The following is a 16,405-nucleotide window of genomic DNA, read 5'->3' on the forward strand; positions in this document are numbered from 1 at the left end:
CAATCCAGAATTTCCACATGCATATGATTGCATTTAGACAATGGCTATCTGTGTTTAGATAGGTAAGTTAGACTGCACTATATTTGTATGATATGTGTATATCACTCCAGAAATAAACACATATTATGTAAGACTCTTCCTTACAGTGAAAGGAAGTTGCAAATTCTGTAGCTCCTCAGAAAAAAAAAAAATCCCAGTTTTTCATATGAATAAAGGCTTTTTACTTCTGGAAGAATCACACAAAGATTTGTAGAACTTCCATTAGAACTGATGCACACTGAGGAAATACTGAGAACTAATCTGTCACTGAAATCACTCAGAATGAAGAAGCTACATTCTTCTGAAATTATCCTAGGTGTTTCTGTGCCTATTTCAATGCTTAAATATCTATCAAAATAAGAAACTACGAATGGACCTTATTATTGCCAACCTAAACTGAAAATACTGGTACTGAGGTTGACTATTTTGCAATTGGATTTCCATCAGCGAGTTAGATTTTTAGTTTCTGTAAAAGTAATGTTGTCTTTTCAAAAAGAGATTTTTTTTCCATGACTGCAGATGAAAATTAGGCAAATTAGAAAAAAAAATACTGCAAATTATTTGTTTTTCAATTTCCCATTGGATTTTCTTGCTATTCTGTGCATTGTTTATAGTCTATTGCAATAACTTGTTTTGCTTATGATAATAATGTTATTACTGAGAAAAAGTGCTTTACATTTCTAATAGATACAGGAGGTTTGATTGGATATTCTGAAGTTAGGTAATTACCATCACATCCTTCATATACTTTTGAGTCTTTGTACAATAACACATCTAGAGCTTGCTGCTGATGTCTTTTTATGTAAGAGGATATTAGTTATTGCACAACTAATTCTGAGACTCTCATTAGTTTTGAAAGTGTCTCTCACTTACAACTTAGTAAGGTCACATCTTACGTCCAATAATTGCATCAAAGTCTGAAATTTAGAGATGTTTTTCACTGAGAAGGCTTCTTGTACCAAGTTCTCAGAGAGGTCAGTGGTACCTTCTTCCATATACTCTGAACTTCACTACCCGTCTTGTAAATGTTTTTACCTCATTTTCTCTCCAGAAAATACATTTTTTTCCTACTTTACATCTGGTTGTAAGGGAGGTACTATTTCAGAGGAGCTAGTTTTAGGATAAGGAATTTTGGGGAAATGAATTTTAAACGTGATACAACTATTTTTTTTGAGAAGAGATGCATATTATTTTATTTTATGTATTTTATTTGTGGTGTTTTTGGTACAGCTACATATCTTCTGCCTTTTCTGTTGTCTACTATGTGCCAATTCTGTTGTCAAAGATCAGCGGAGACTAATAAGAAGATTAAGCTCTTTTTTATTCCCTCCCTAGATAAGTTTGCATGCCACTGAGTAGCAAAGCTGCTAATTACCACTGAATGTGCGAAGATACTTTTATTTGATGTAACATGGCCTGGTGTGCATTAATTATGGTACAAGTAGCCTTACCGCTGACGCAGAGAATTAGCATGACAAATGATTTAGATTACAGGGCTACCAAAATACCCTCACAATAAGGCTTTAATACTCAGAGCAAATCGAACCTCATTAGACTTTTATTTTCTGTTGCTAAGTAACTGCCTGAAAAGGTAACTTTACAGTATAAATGAATATGGACAAGGCTAATACTAGGTTGCATTCAGTTCAAAATTCAGAAATGTTATGTCAACATTAACTGTACCAGATAACATTATCAGTAAAGCTTATATACATCAGCAACTGGTACAATTTTATTATAATTTTAATTGAGTTCATACTAACCTAGTTAAATCACCTGAAGGAAAATTAATCACATTGGAAAAATGTGATTTACAGATGCAGAATTGAACTGCAGATGTTGTAACAGCTATTGAACCTGTTGAACTGATGCCGTATCCTATCTATCATGCTAGTTAAATCACTTGTTAAATAAGAATTTCCACTTCAAAATCTCCACTATTTATTATCCTGATTATTTTTCTTTAATGTAAGTAGACATCTTCCCTAAAAAGAAAATATTCATCTCTATGGGAAATGCATGTTACCCAAGAAACTTAATGCATAGTTTATTGAAACTATGCAGAAATAGAATCAGAAAGTCCTTTAGGTTGGAAAAGACCTTTAAAGATCATCAAGTCCAAATTTCACCAGATTTCATGACACAGAATTATATTTTATTGTGGCTATCTCTAATGATAATTGAAGTATACCAATTAAATACGAATCTGACTTACATGATCCAGGCACACAACTTTGACTTGCACTGTGCCTGGCTATGTATGTTGAAATACTCTATTTTAGAGACTTTTGTTTTGAGTCTTGAAATATTAACAAGAGCTATTGGATGCTAATGCAGAATATTTGAATAAATATATCATTATTTGTTGGCATTTTTAGTTGATGTTCTCTACACATTTTTCATTTGCACCGTTTTAACACTATAGAAGTGAGCCAACACTCTTTCAGTCAGCAGACATGTTTTCGGAGTAGGACTCTTCTCATTGCTTTTAGGAAAACTGTATGAATGTTTAGAATAAAATATAAAAAGATGAGTAATTCAGGTTCCTCAGCAATCAGAGAAAGCCTGAATATTGGACTCAATCCAGACCAAATTTTCCCCAGTATGGCTTGAACTTCTTAGATATTCCTACATTATGCTATTATTTCATATATATTGTCACAGATATTGCAGCATCTCAGTCAATCTATAGTGCCTCTATCAGCTTCAGATGGAAAGCAGAGTTACACCAATAATGTCAAAGACTGCCCTGAATTACTCCAGATTTCCCACTAGTAGTAGAAGTTCCTGGCTCAGTGCAAGAAGCTGTTTTATAAAATCATAGAATAACAGAGTCACTGAGGCTAGAAAAGACCTCCGAGATCATCAAATCCAGCCTATAAAGTGAGAGGTTTTTAATCTCTTAATTTTAAAATGACTGTTTTAATCTCCAATACTGCTATGCTGATACAGTGTTCTCATTTTGTGTGCTGCACCACATGTGCAGTTTCCAAGCTGGAAAATATTTTGATCTTTGATTCAATAAAAATTCACTGGGTTTTGTCAATCTTAAGAAGCTGCAGCATGTTTCATCTTCCTGTAGTATGCTGGTAATCATTGAATTTAAAATCACCCCATTGTAAGATGCCCATTTTCTTAGACTGTAGTAGTAAAATGTCTGAATTGAATCTCCATTTTCTGTCTCCTTGTAGTTGCATAACAAATGTGCCTCGCATCTAAAACCTGAATGTGACTGTGGACTTTTGAAGGACCATATCTTACCACCTACATCAATCTGCCCGGTAGTATTGGTGAGTTGTCCATGTGTTTATTTCGAGTGTAATCCTCTGCTGTAGGTAATTGCCAAAATGGGACTGACTGCCAGACTATTTGTAAAATTCAGAGAAGAGTGTGAATCTTAAACACAATGAGTAATTCTGGCTGATGTGTGATAGGCACAAGTGTGCCATATCCTCTGCATATTGCGTTTACCTGTGTGTGAGAATGAGCTTTCTGTAGGGCATATTATAACTGAAGCTGACTCAGGTTTTATCACTTACTGAGACTGTACTTACCAGAAACTGTATAGGCAGAACACTTCTACATTTTACATCTTTTATAGATCCAGCTTCCCAGAATAATGAAGTTATTCTTATGGACAGTTTTTGCTTGGGGTGCATATTGTGTATCTGCAATGCTGAGGTCTTTGATCTAAGCCGGAGGTTACCTAGAATGATGACACTGGTCTTGCAGTAAGCTATGCATCAACATTATGGTATATTTTATTCTGCAGTCATGGACAGTAAATTTCTCTGTCCACAAAAACAATAACTCACCTCAATGAAAATAAAAATGCATGCTGTGAGTTGTATAGAAAAGAGCTGACCAGTTTATCATGGAAAAAAAAAAAGAGCTTCTGAATTAACTTATGTATTCATATATTAAATTGGATGTTTTATGCTGATGAAAGTCTTAGCATCATCATCTTGAATAACAGAACAGATGTGTGGTCCTCTTTAAATATATTTCCTAATAAGAGAAAAGCTGGAGCTTAAGAACGGGTTACTTATTGTAGGTATATTTTCTTGGGTTTCTTCCCTGCTAATCTTAAACCTGTTTCTGAACATTAAGAATAGTATTTATGCCTATTGTAAATTGCTTGTTTTCTGATTTGTCCTTTTTTGGCTGTTTGCTTGTAAATCTGCCAAGGGATGGATACTGTACTTTGGCTCTCTAAACTGGGATTATTCCATTGCTGTCAAGGAGGGTAAAGCAATTGAAAAATTACTTCAATTTTGATGAAATATTTTTTAGTATTTTTGGGAAGTCATAAGAGTAGTTTTGTAGTTAGTCTGTAATAGAATTTTGATATTACCTGGACAAGTTCTGAATAATAATTGTGAAATATTATTTTAAGTTTGTTGGATGATTAAATTCTGGATTACATTATTTAATTTTCAGGATTTTAGGTCATGCTTAAAAGTTAACATGTAGAAATTATTATTTTGTTATTGGACTGTTATAATTTTATTGTTATTTATTGTTTGCCATTCTTATAAACTAAATAAAGCCTCAGCATGAAATTTCATCTTCAATTATATTTTTGTAACTCCATTTTCCTTTCAGGAGAGGAAGAGGGATACAGGAATTAAGATTTTCATTCCACAATTGGAGTTTAGTTAAGTTGTTTAGAGGATATATAAAACCACTTTAGAGTCAAATCACCCTTGAATAGGTTTGTTTTATCTGCAAATTTTGAAGGCAAAAGTAGAAGTAAATATGTTTTCCTGTATCAGAATCATCTTAGTATTGCATACTAATAATAAAACAGGTATTTCAGCAAAATGTATGTTGTTAGGAATGGGAAATGTATTTGTTAAACTGTTATTTAATGAAAACTTTATAATTTTGTAGTGTATTTACTCATCTAGTAGATTCTTCCAAATATGGATCCAAATCCTGAGTATACCTGCATTGCAAATAACATATCAGTGACCTAGCTAATAGGAATTCCTCCCAGAAAGGATTGATTCCAGTGTACATATTATTTATGTTAGTAATTTTTTTTATTAGTTTCTCCCATTTCCAGTTAGAAGGATTCCTTCTGAGAAGTATAATATGTGTATGTGAAACCAGGACTCTCAGTAAGGAAAATGAACACAGTGAATATAACTATGACCAAATAGTCTAAAGATACACTAGTAAGTCTGCCTGTTTCACCTAGGACAGGCATTTAGCTTCAGTGATCAGCTGAGCAATAATATTATCACAGTATCACCAAGGTTGGAAGAGACCTCACAGATCATCAAGTCCAACCCTTTACCACAGAGCTCAAGGCTAGACCATGGCACCAAGTGCCACGTCCAACCTTGCCTTGAACTGCCCCAGGGACGGCGACTCCACCACCTCCCCAGGCAGCCCATTCCAGTGTCCAATGACTCTCTCAGTGAAGAACTTTCTTGCAATGCAACATATATATGGAATGCAAAGCAGATAACCGCAATGCTTTCTGTACCAACTTTATCCTTGAGTATTTTGAGGTATTGGAGAAGAATATATTTCCTTCTCCCACAGAATAAGATGTAGTCGTGGGAAATTTCAAGTTGAAAATCCTGTATCTTCAATCTTGGAGGCCTCTTCCAATCTGGTTGATTCTATGACCTCTCAGAAGTTTCGGCCCTCTCTTCCATATGCATCATCAGAAGTCTCCCAGAAAACTCTGGGGGAGTTCATCTGGAGCGACCAAGATGCCTTCTTTTAAATTTTCCTACCAGAGTACTGGCTAAATCCCTTTTCACCTTTGCTCTTTTGTGAAACTAAAGGAGACCGATATTTTCACCTTTTTCATTCAGCATGTCTCATGTCTCCATTTCATCTGGATTCCAATCTCTACTCTTTATGAAGAGATAAAGAGAGATTTTTCACAAATTGCATTTCCCAGCACTGGTGTCTCAGCTGCATTTTGCTCTTCTAGTCCATATCCTCTCAGTTTTTAATTGGTGTCCTAAGTCATTGCTAATATAGTGAAGAATAAATAAAAAAAAACCCACCTTATCCTTCCTGGTTATAAAATATCACAAAGGGTTACATATCTCTTCCCTCCGAAACGCAGCCATCTCAGCTCAGGTGACTCTTCTGAGTTACTCATTTAGGGTTCTCCTTAAACAAAAGGAGGAGCTGGCTAAAATGAAGTGACTGACATGATCCTCTCATACTGCCCTTTTCTTAATGGCTCAAGAGAGAGCCTAAATATTTGATCATTTGAAAGTTAGATGGCTAGCCTGAGTTAGCTAAGAGGGCTTCTATCTTCAAAACTGCACAAAATGAAACTTGTCAAATGTTATGCCTAGCAACATCCTCAGCTGAAGGTGTTTAAAGCCAGGCTGGATAAGGCTCTGGCCAGCCTGATCTAGGGTAGAGTGTCCCTGCCTATGGCAGGGGGTTGGAAGTAGATGATCCTTGCGATCCCTTCCAACCCTGACTGATTCTATGATTCTGTGAAAAAGAAACCATGGGGAAGCTCATGCAGTTGATACTTTATGTGCTATGAAGGAATCACATGCCTATCTAGATTCAGTGCCATATAAAGATCTTTCCTATCTCACTGCAGTGCTTTCCAATGTTTCAGTAGGATGTGGTCTGCACACTTTAAAAATGAGTCCTTTTTACTCATCTGTTTATTGTGCATAAGGCTTGTTACACGGTGAAGATTTTTGTTCAAGTTAAATGACTTTTGTTATAAACTGTGTGTGCAGATCTCAAGTGATAGTCTTTTAATAGATGTCAGATACACTTTAATGTTACTCTCTTTTATTTCGGTAACGTTTTAATTAATTCATACTGATTGAATAAATGTACATTGAGACTTGTTTCCTAATGAGGGCACATTTAGAGGAAAGGTTTTGCATCATTCTGATATCCTGTGGGTAATTATATTCTAATTATATGGTGGGGGGAAAAAGTCTATAACTCAGTGCTGATATTGTTCATTGGACCCAATTAATTACATGCACATAATGAAAGTTCATGATAAGGTTGACTGGCAGTGAGTTTAAAAATCTTTAACTCAATTGAATCCTAGCCTACTAAGAGTACAGAATTAGATCATAACCAGGTTAAAAGCTGGATGTTGGAATGAGATGAGTGAGTAGTACAGAAAAAAAGGTTGGTCTCTTTTTATGATACAACTTCTCTCTCCACACCCTTTTGTGGGCAGAAAGGGGAAAATGCTCACATATTAGCTTCTTCATTTCATGCCTTCTTTTACTTTGCTCTATTTACTGATGAACACATAAGATGTTCTAATTTGTATTTATGTTTGTAGAAAGTTAATCTGATTTTTCTATTTCCCACCAAAATAAATGGAACCTTGAATAGTGGCAAGTCAACCAACAACAGCCTATTATTTAATAAATATCTATTTATTTTGTATGTATGATGATATTTATTTTCTCATTGCTTATGTGATGTTTACAGTTAATTATTTTTTACTTAATTTCTAACATAGGTTTTGAAAACTATAAGCTGTTATTATTGCACAAGAACTTTCTTTGACTATCAGTATTTGGATAGACTTGATGGAATAGCTAATGGCTGTGTTGTAATTGCATCATGGTTCAATATGATTCTTTTGTTTACATTGTAGTAGAGATCAGTTTTAACTCAATTGAATCCAGTCTTAACGTGGACTCAAAGTCAGTGCAGAGTCTAAAAATCTTTATGAGCAATGCAATCCTTTGAAGTTGAGTACTACCTTTACTCTGAGTCTTTGAACAAAGATACTAGCAAAAAAAGTGATTTCTGTATATATCCTTCTGAGACATGGTCAGAGGGGGGGAATTTAAATCTCTTTGTTGACTCTTAAGTAATGATATAGCAATTGAAACATTTAAAAAACAAAAGAAAACACTTTTCCTTTTCAATTATATAACACATTGCAGATTTAGTTCTCTGAGAATCTAAACCAGACTTGAAATATAATGGTGTGCTTATCTACACTAAGAGCTTTTTCATTTCTTTGAAGTCAGAAGGAAATTAATAATTGCCCTGGAGGAAAATGTATCTTCCTAACTAATTATCTGTTCAGCAAACACAGTTCAATGTTAAAATAATAAGACACTGGTAAACTGAAATGGCAGCCGTTCAGTCATTTTAAGTTATATCTAGTTGCCTGCCCACAACTCATCACTACTGTCTGCCTGTTCGTTTATTTCTTACGTCCTCTTCCACTGGAGTTTAACAAGTTTTAATTTTCCAAATTCTTTCCCAACTCTTCTGTCTTCCTTGATTGGTGTACGTAGCTGCCTGGTATAGCTCAAGTTCATTTTAGGGTGCAATTTAAATTAAAAGTCTTGGGCTGTTGTTGCGTATCGACACATATATTGAATGAATGCAAGATGTCGGGCAGGTTATCTTCAGCCAACTAAATGAACTGAGTCCAAATGCTGAATGAAAAACACTTGATTGTGATTTCTATGCGTGACTCTGTAGATATTTATTAAGACATATTAAACAAGCAACACAAAGAATACATGTGAAGTTATTGTACAGAAGTAGTCTCAAGTTTTCAGTAATCACTTGAAAAACTATGTAATGATATTAACCATTCACTTATGGTTTTGTGATCCTGTTTAAAGTAGAAATATTACTTGCGTAATATGTAAAATGTTTTAAATAATCTCAGCTGTGTAGAAAATAAAGCAGGAAGAGATGAGTTCAGAAAAGGGAAAATTCAGTGCTGCATCGGCACTGAATTCTGTGTCAGCAGTTAAAATGTAAAGAGGTAACTATTTGGTAAGCTATGAAGTTACTCTGGTTTTGTACAATAGCTATAATAGGTTATGATATTTCTAAATGTTAGTGTTTTGTGTAAAGGAAGAGACTGTATGAGTAGAAATGCCCTTTGAGGATGAATGTTGTATAGCTTGTCAATAGTCATAGAGGAAAGCTTGTTAAGTAAGATTCCTTTCATTGGATGAGGATTCAAAGGCTTGGAAGAGAAAACAAAAGGAATATTCCCCAGATACCAAGTATGCCTTTTTGCTATTTGAACATACAAAGTCCTTGGCTTTTGTAATATTTTTAGCTGTTGCTAAAATGATCCCACACACACTACCCAAAATATAAATTATATAATATGACAGCCAAAACTTGGAGGGGAGTATGGTTGTGCAAACGAGTGAGAAAGCACTGTGTATGCCTGGTGTTAAGTACAGTTGCTGCAAGGTGCTGTTCCTCATGAGTGCTCTCTCCATGCCCCTTGCAATCCCATCTGTTTGGTGTTGCAGCCTAACATTCTCTTTTTCCAACAGACACTACCCACTTTAGGAAGTTTGCTCCCAGAGGTGCGTAACAGGAGGCATCCACGTACGCACGAGTACTAACGGATCGTGATATCGTGCGTTCTGTTTGCTATAAAGTGCATTTTGAGGCTGAACTAAATACTTAGATGTGGTAGTTTCTATTAAAATATGTAAGCCCTTGTCTTACGTACAAACTCTTCTTTCCTGTTGGGAAGGGAGAGACACAATTTAACAGTTCGTAGCTGACAGTTGTCTCTCTGGAGCACTACTGAATGGTAGAAGCTCCAGTTCTTGGAAACTGAATTCCAAGTTAGAGTTCAAGGGGAGAAGAGAAGATATGAGAGGTGCAAAACTTGGTAGAAAATTACTGTGTTGTCGTAAGTATTATTTTGAGTGGCGTGTATTCTGGCAGGTACTGAGAGGACAGAAAAGCTTGATTCTTTGAGCCATCAAAATGTACAGTAGCTTTTAAAATGCTGTATTCAGTATCTCTCAACCTCATGCATGTCCACTAAACAAAATGGTTCACAGATACGTTAATCATTTTGTATGCTTCGTTTAACAAGATGTTAAATACAGCACAGCTGTTGTAGAAACTTTTCTTACTTTGAAAAGTAAATTTTTGCATTGTAAATCCGTTTCTTCAATGCATGTCAAATTTGTCTTAACGTTGCTAGAATTTGTAGGCTGTTATCCACAGATGACTTTATTAGATTGTTAGTATCTCATTGAAAAACAACATTGTTTAGTTCTGGTCTTCTTAGCTTAGTACTGTTACAGGAATATTATAGTTCCTAAAAGTTATTCAAACATTCACATGCTACTAGATTAGAAAGCAGGTTTTCTTTTTCATAAAGTATCTGCGCAGGAATATTTAAAATATTTTTTTTTTTTAGTGATTGGAGAAATATTGTTGTTTTCTGTTATTAAATCTGTTCTGTAGAATTAAGATGATATATATATATTATTATAAAATATTAAACAAATTTGAGTCCAGTCTTCAGTAACATGACACATAACCAAGAATGTATACCATGTATAACTCTAGGAAATCTAAACTCTGCTATCAGCTCGTTCAGAAATGTTTCAGGGAGCAGTATTGGTGCACGTAGTGACCTGTAGTGTAGTACCACGTGCATGTAGGATGAATGATACAAAATAGTATATGTATGTGTTCTCCAAGAGCCATCGTTGAAGGAAACATACTCTCAATAATGAGTCAGGCACCCCCCATCTGAATTTTTCAGTAATACTCCAGATAGTTCTGTTACAAATATATTTTTTCATTTATATGGTGTGAGGTGTACAGCTTAATCTTGTGAGTCACTCCTTAGGAGAAGCTCTCTTTGTAGGTGAGCTTGTTTTGCTTAAGGAGCAAGTGACATGAATTGAAGAAGGGATGCTGTTACTGCAACAGCCCTATGGCCAAGGCCAGTTGAGAGTATTTGCTGCTATCTGTATCATGCTGGAACACAACAAACAAAACCAATATCCAAAATGTTGCTTGAGGTAATTGTTACTGCATTTTGCTTCTGAGTGATTGATAACAGCAGGCTTGGTCACTGTGGTAAGCATCCTTTATGTAAAGACAGTTCTCAGCAGTATATAAATACTTTTCCTCTAAGTAATAGCATGATATGTGCAGGAAGATTTTGAGTGCCACACTTTGTAAGTAGGTCTGTTTTGAACAGTGGTTTTTTTAACCTCTCTTAACTGCACATACTCAGTGTGCTGCATTTCTGTTACCTTATTCTTTGAACTGTCTCTTAAGATTATATTTTATTAGACTTGTTAAGGTTTGCTCTCCATCTCTAATTTTTGTTAGCAATCAGGATTTTTTTACACACTGAGTGTCTGCATTTCTGACATTTGTTTTGATTTTGTTTGAGGTTGTTGCAATATCCAAAAGCCAGATTTGACCATAGTATAAAGTTCTTGTAACATGGTATGCTTCCTTATTGTAAAATGCAGTGACTTTTAATAGTAGTTGTTTTCATAGCTGTGCATTCATGTGCATTTATGTGCAAAATTGTGTATTCATGTTTTGTGTTAGTTGGCAAATTCTACTCTGGATGTCACATCCTAGTTCTAGTTTCTAAAGGAACTGTTAAATAAAAAAAGGGAGTCAGTGATTTCATAGTGATGTGGACAGTAACTGTGTTTTGGAAGTTAAGGCTGAGATAGCTCCAGTTACTTTTACTGATTTCTGTTTAAAGCAGTGAAGACTTGTACCCCATCTTGATCAAGTTTCTCAGAGTATCCAAGAGCAGAGTTAACTGCTTAGGAATCTCACTGTATACAAGAAGTAGTGTAGACTCCCCCAGTTTTTGCCTGTGGTGTAGGTTTGTCAATCCTTCCATAAGAAATGTGATGCTACAGTTCCCTAGAGCACTTGGCTCTCCGAAACAGGCTGGGGTGACATGGACCACTAGTTGCATCGGGGCTAGATGGAGGCTGTGTCAGTGTTTAAATGTAAGGAAACTAAAGATGATGTGAAAACAATGATTGTCCATATCTGTGTTAGAAGACACTCTGTTAAGTGGAAGTTATTCCCCTGTGCCAGAGAATCTTTGTGCATTTCTTACCATTTTAGACTTCACCATGAGGAGTGGCATGGGGTAATTGGTAGTGCAATACCAAGGCTTTCTCTGAAGTGCCACAGAGACCGCTTTGGCCTGCTGTGGAGCATGAATGGTGACATTTAATGAACTGCTTACTGAGTGCAGTTGTAGGGGGTGCAAGAATCCTTTGTGGTCCTTTCTGGTGCACTGGCTTTGTACCAGCCCATTCTGCTGTCTGGTTTAAAGCCTCCTTGCACTTGTGAAGTCTGGAAAGTAACTGGCGTGCAGTTGGGTTTGAGGACACTAATTCTGTTTGATAAACATCTGCTGTCTGAATTTATGGTGCTATTTTGTACATCCTTAAAGGACACATGAGGTACAGTTTATAAATAGAATAAATGAGATACAAAAAGCATTTTATTTCATTTACAGATCTACTGAAATAACCTGACAACAGCTGGAAATATGATTATAGGAATATACTTCTAAGCCTTCCTCTTTTAAATAACCATCTGATTGTGCTGTGTATTAGCATCAAAAGTTGACAACAGCATAGAACCTGATTTCTGGTTTTCTGGTTTCTCTCTGATACAAAATATATATGCTATAAAAAGCCACTCAGCCAATTAGTTACCTTTAGAATAGGTATATATTGCCAAAATGATAAAGTACTCTTGATACATCCAACTTTTGCTAGCAGCTGGGATTAAATTCTTGATAAATTACTGATCTCTTACCAATGTGATCATTAAACAATCAAGTATATGATATGATTTGCTTTCAGGTTTCACAATGCCAAGTTTTCAGAATGCCAATGTCAGATTATCTTCTCACATCATTGCATTAATGTGTTATGACTGCACACTTCTCATCTATCTATTGCCTAGTCATTATGGAATGTCCAGGCACATACATAGATGCTATGTAAAGTGGCCAGACATTATGTAATAACTTGACTGAGACCTCATTTTCATTAAAACAGAATCTGACATTGCTTTCTAGTTAAAAAATCCTTGTAGAGCCATAATCTCATTATAGTTGTATAGCACTAGAGAATATGTTAAAATGTTCCATTCTCTCCTTTTCTTTTTTTTCAAGGAAAGACAGGCAACAGTGAAAAAAGAGAAGAGTTGCCCCCAGCAAATGAACAAACTGGCAGAACGGAACAAAATGCAAAGAGCCAATTCCGTCACTGTAGATGGACAAGGTCTTCAGGTGTGATTATTGTTATTTTAAGGAGGTACTTGTAGGTATAAAGAGAATAATAGGGTGAGAAATCTTTGAAGCGAAATATTTCCTATGCTTTTACCCCTCTAATATTTCACTTTTACGTATTTAAAAATAGAGTAGGTAAATCCTGCCATTTCTGTGGGAATTCTGCAATCCAAATCTGCTTCCTGTAGGATTGGTAGGATTTGCTAACACACTGAGGAGAGAAAGCTAGCTCTTAACCGTACTGTGGAATGATGCTGAACTCAGTTGTATTAGTATTTGTCATGCAGCTTTTAAAACTGTTCACTGTTCTCATTTGGACCTCTTAATTAATGGACAATATAAACCTCAAGGATGTTATTTTTCTAGGTATTTCCAAGCAGGGTGTTTGGCACATCAAACATGAGAGTGGAGAGAAGCAAGATGGTTTCATTAACAGCAGTATCTAGAATAAAAACTGATTTTTTTCCTGTTTGGAAGAAAACTTATGCATGTGATGAGCTGATGTCGTTTTAGGGAGGGCATGAGGCATGCCAGAATTTCTACCTGAGATGCTTGACTTTTTTCCCTTGAAATAGGAGTGTATTTCAGTAAAATCTGTGTTCACATATAGGATACTGCTTCCTTATTTCCTCAGGAGTTAAATGATCATCATGATAACGATGTGGTAATCATTTAATATACATAGTTGACTTCTCTGTATCTTTTTATGTGTTGCAGTAGAGATTCACTAAGCCGTAAACCATTCCATTACCATATATCAAATGCTGTATAGCTCATATTTTTTTTTATTATATACCTTATTGTGTCAGGATAGAAAGGCTTATTTTATTGGTTACTGAAACATTTTTGTTATGGAAGCACACACACAAAAAAAAAAAAAAAAAAAAAAAAGAAGGAAGTGAGAAGAAAAAGAAGTACAAAAGAAGCAGCAAACAAACTACACCAAACATAAAACCAAACCGTAAGGCCTCTGCTGTTATTTGGTCTGGTAGGATATTATAGTGATCATTATCTATGGTTTTCAGGGCTTTCTTCTTGTACTTAACTGTCCTCACAGGCTATACTTTTACCTTGACTACATGTGACAGAGCATGAAGCAAGAAGGCTGGAGTATTCATTGACAGAAAGCTCAAATTCTGTCCAATCAGTCACAATGTGACTAACAGATGCTTAAAGAAGCACACAAGAGTTTTGTAACTTTTGGGTGATACCTGTTCAATTCTGGTGAGCCCAGCTGTATAGATAGAGGAGCATCCTTGGCATCTCCTTTCAGCAGCAGTATCATGTATCACAAATTTAGTTTTTTCTCCAAGCATTGGATTGCTTAGGCCCATAGTATATTTTAAGTCTCTATTTCCCACTCATGCAAAACAGTCCCTAGGTTCAGAATAGCACCACTGACCCCTGCACACCCAATCTTAAAATTTCTATTTTTGGGTAATTAAGACATTAGATTTTTCTGTAAGTTTCTTGGTATAATAAAAAATTTCTGTTACACCTTCTCGTTCCATGATGAATCCAAAGCCTAGGATTCATATTTATTCCTTTTTTTATTGCTTAAGAAGGGCAGAATTCTTAAAAGAGTGAGTACTAAGATTGTAGAAATTACTGAATGGATTTGAGATGTTTTCTGAAGTCTTTGCATCCCTCTGTAATCCCAGATTTATAATGCCGTGCATGATGTAATAGTGCCAATCATGGTGCTAACATCTGAAATAATTTGCAGTGATGACCCTTATTTACTCATTGTACTCTGGTGTTTGTTTTTCACTGTCTGATAAAACTGGTTTTGAGTAAAAGGAATCCATTTTATCATCCGTTCTTAAATTTTTGGTCAGGATCAGTGATAACCTGATCATCGCGAAGGATGAGTGGTTCTCAGAGGGTACTATAGTGAAAGGATGGGATCAATGAGACAGGATGGTTTTGTTACTTGCATAATTCACTTCTATAACTATTTCCACAGAGATGTAAGATTCCATAAATATAGCTGGTAATTAATGTTCATATGTAGCCCAGAGATGGTCTGGACTAAAAAAAGCCTGTATGTAGCTGATCAGTGTGTGCTAGTTCAGCTCTGCTGTATCTGGGTAAAACATGTCACTTTGATTTTAGTATCCTGATTTTGTTGGCATGGTCTCATTGTAACATGATCCTTAATGGATGAAGGGATTTTTGTGACTTCTTCTGAAACATTTTTAATTCAGAAAGCTTGATCATTATATTAATTCCCCTTATTTGTGATATCCAGCAAATCTTCATACTAGCCCTGTTAGACTCTTGTTTGCAATATTGGTTAAGCTGTATGTAATTGGTCTACAACTTTTCTCCCCCTTTGCTCCAGCTTTAAATCACTTGTCCAATATCTTTGTAGAAATTGCCTTTAAATCATGCTAGATTAAGATTTGATAGAGCTTCCCAATTTAGTCTACACCTTCAGTTGCATTATTACATGAAAATACCGATGTTATCTGGTGAGAGAATTTTGACAAACTATAAGAAATTAAAGTGAGATCTTATTTTGGAATTGAGTAGAATACAAACTGGTGGATAAATAAAAATAAATAAATAAATAGTAATTATATTTTTAAATATTCTTTGATAGTCCTAGGCTTTCTACTTGTAATAATACAATTAAGTTTTGAAAGAAATGATTTTAAATAGAAATAAATTAATTGTTTAGCTTCTGCTGAGAAAGGTTTCAAGACCAAACCTTCCTTCCATCAGACAGCAGTGAGCAGGTAACTTAGTGGCATTGGAGATCTGCACAACTTAAAGACAATTAATCATAGTTATGCACATTCATCTTACTTCTTTCTAGCTAACCAGCATAATGATCAGGATTATTATTTCTAATTAGAGGAAGCAATAGATCATGTATAACCTTAGGATGAGTCTCATTAATTAACCTGCGTCCTAAGGGATTTCAGTAGGTAGTCCATCTCTGTCACAGTGAGCACCGTTGGTTTACACTTAGTTCACAGGAACAAACATCATGGGAATTAGCTAAATAACTAAAATTGATTTTAAAAGTAGATAAAAATTAAATATGTGACAAACTTCACTACACCCTGCAAATTTGATGTATGTTTCAACATGCAGCACTCTGCTGTGCCAGAATGTGATGATTGGGTTGGTTCTATGCGAGGCTTCATTCCATGGAGTTTGTTGAAGATTTTCATGATTTGCTGCATGTGTTGGAACAGATTTGGATCCACTGCTTGTGAAGTTAGGGATGAAGTTGACACTAGTGCCTGATGCTGGTACTAGAAGAGAAATGCTTTTAGATGCTTTTAGGGTTCTAGACCT

General features: G+C 35.4%; 1 protein-coding gene across 12 annotated transcripts in view; it reads left to right on the forward strand.

Annotated features, from left to right (window-relative positions):
- DGKB (diacylglycerol kinase beta) overlaps window positions 1-16,405 on the forward strand; it is a 477,946-nt gene that overhangs the window by 230,353 nt on the left and 231,188 nt on the right. For 10 of the 12 annotated variants that reach the window (XM_064167184.1, XM_064167193.1, XM_064167189.1 and 7 more), the window contains 3 exons: window positions 3,231-3,329; window positions 9,330-9,362; window positions 12,980-13,096. In XM_064167184.1, the coding sequence (XP_064023254.1) occupies window positions 3,231-3,329; window positions 9,330-9,362; window positions 12,980-13,096 (249 nt within the window). The remainder of the gene's footprint in view (window positions 1-3,230; window positions 3,330-9,329; window positions 9,363-12,979; window positions 13,097-16,405) is intronic. The other 2 variants (XM_064167194.1, XM_064167196.1) reach the window with 1 other exon arrangement.

This window comes from Pogoniulus pusillus, chromosome 28 (genome assembly GCF_015220805.1).
Source record: "Pogoniulus pusillus isolate bPogPus1 chromosome 28, bPogPus1.pri, whole genome shotgun sequence".
Classification (NCBI taxonomy): domain Eukaryota; kingdom Metazoa; phylum Chordata; class Aves; order Piciformes; family Lybiidae; genus Pogoniulus; species Pogoniulus pusillus.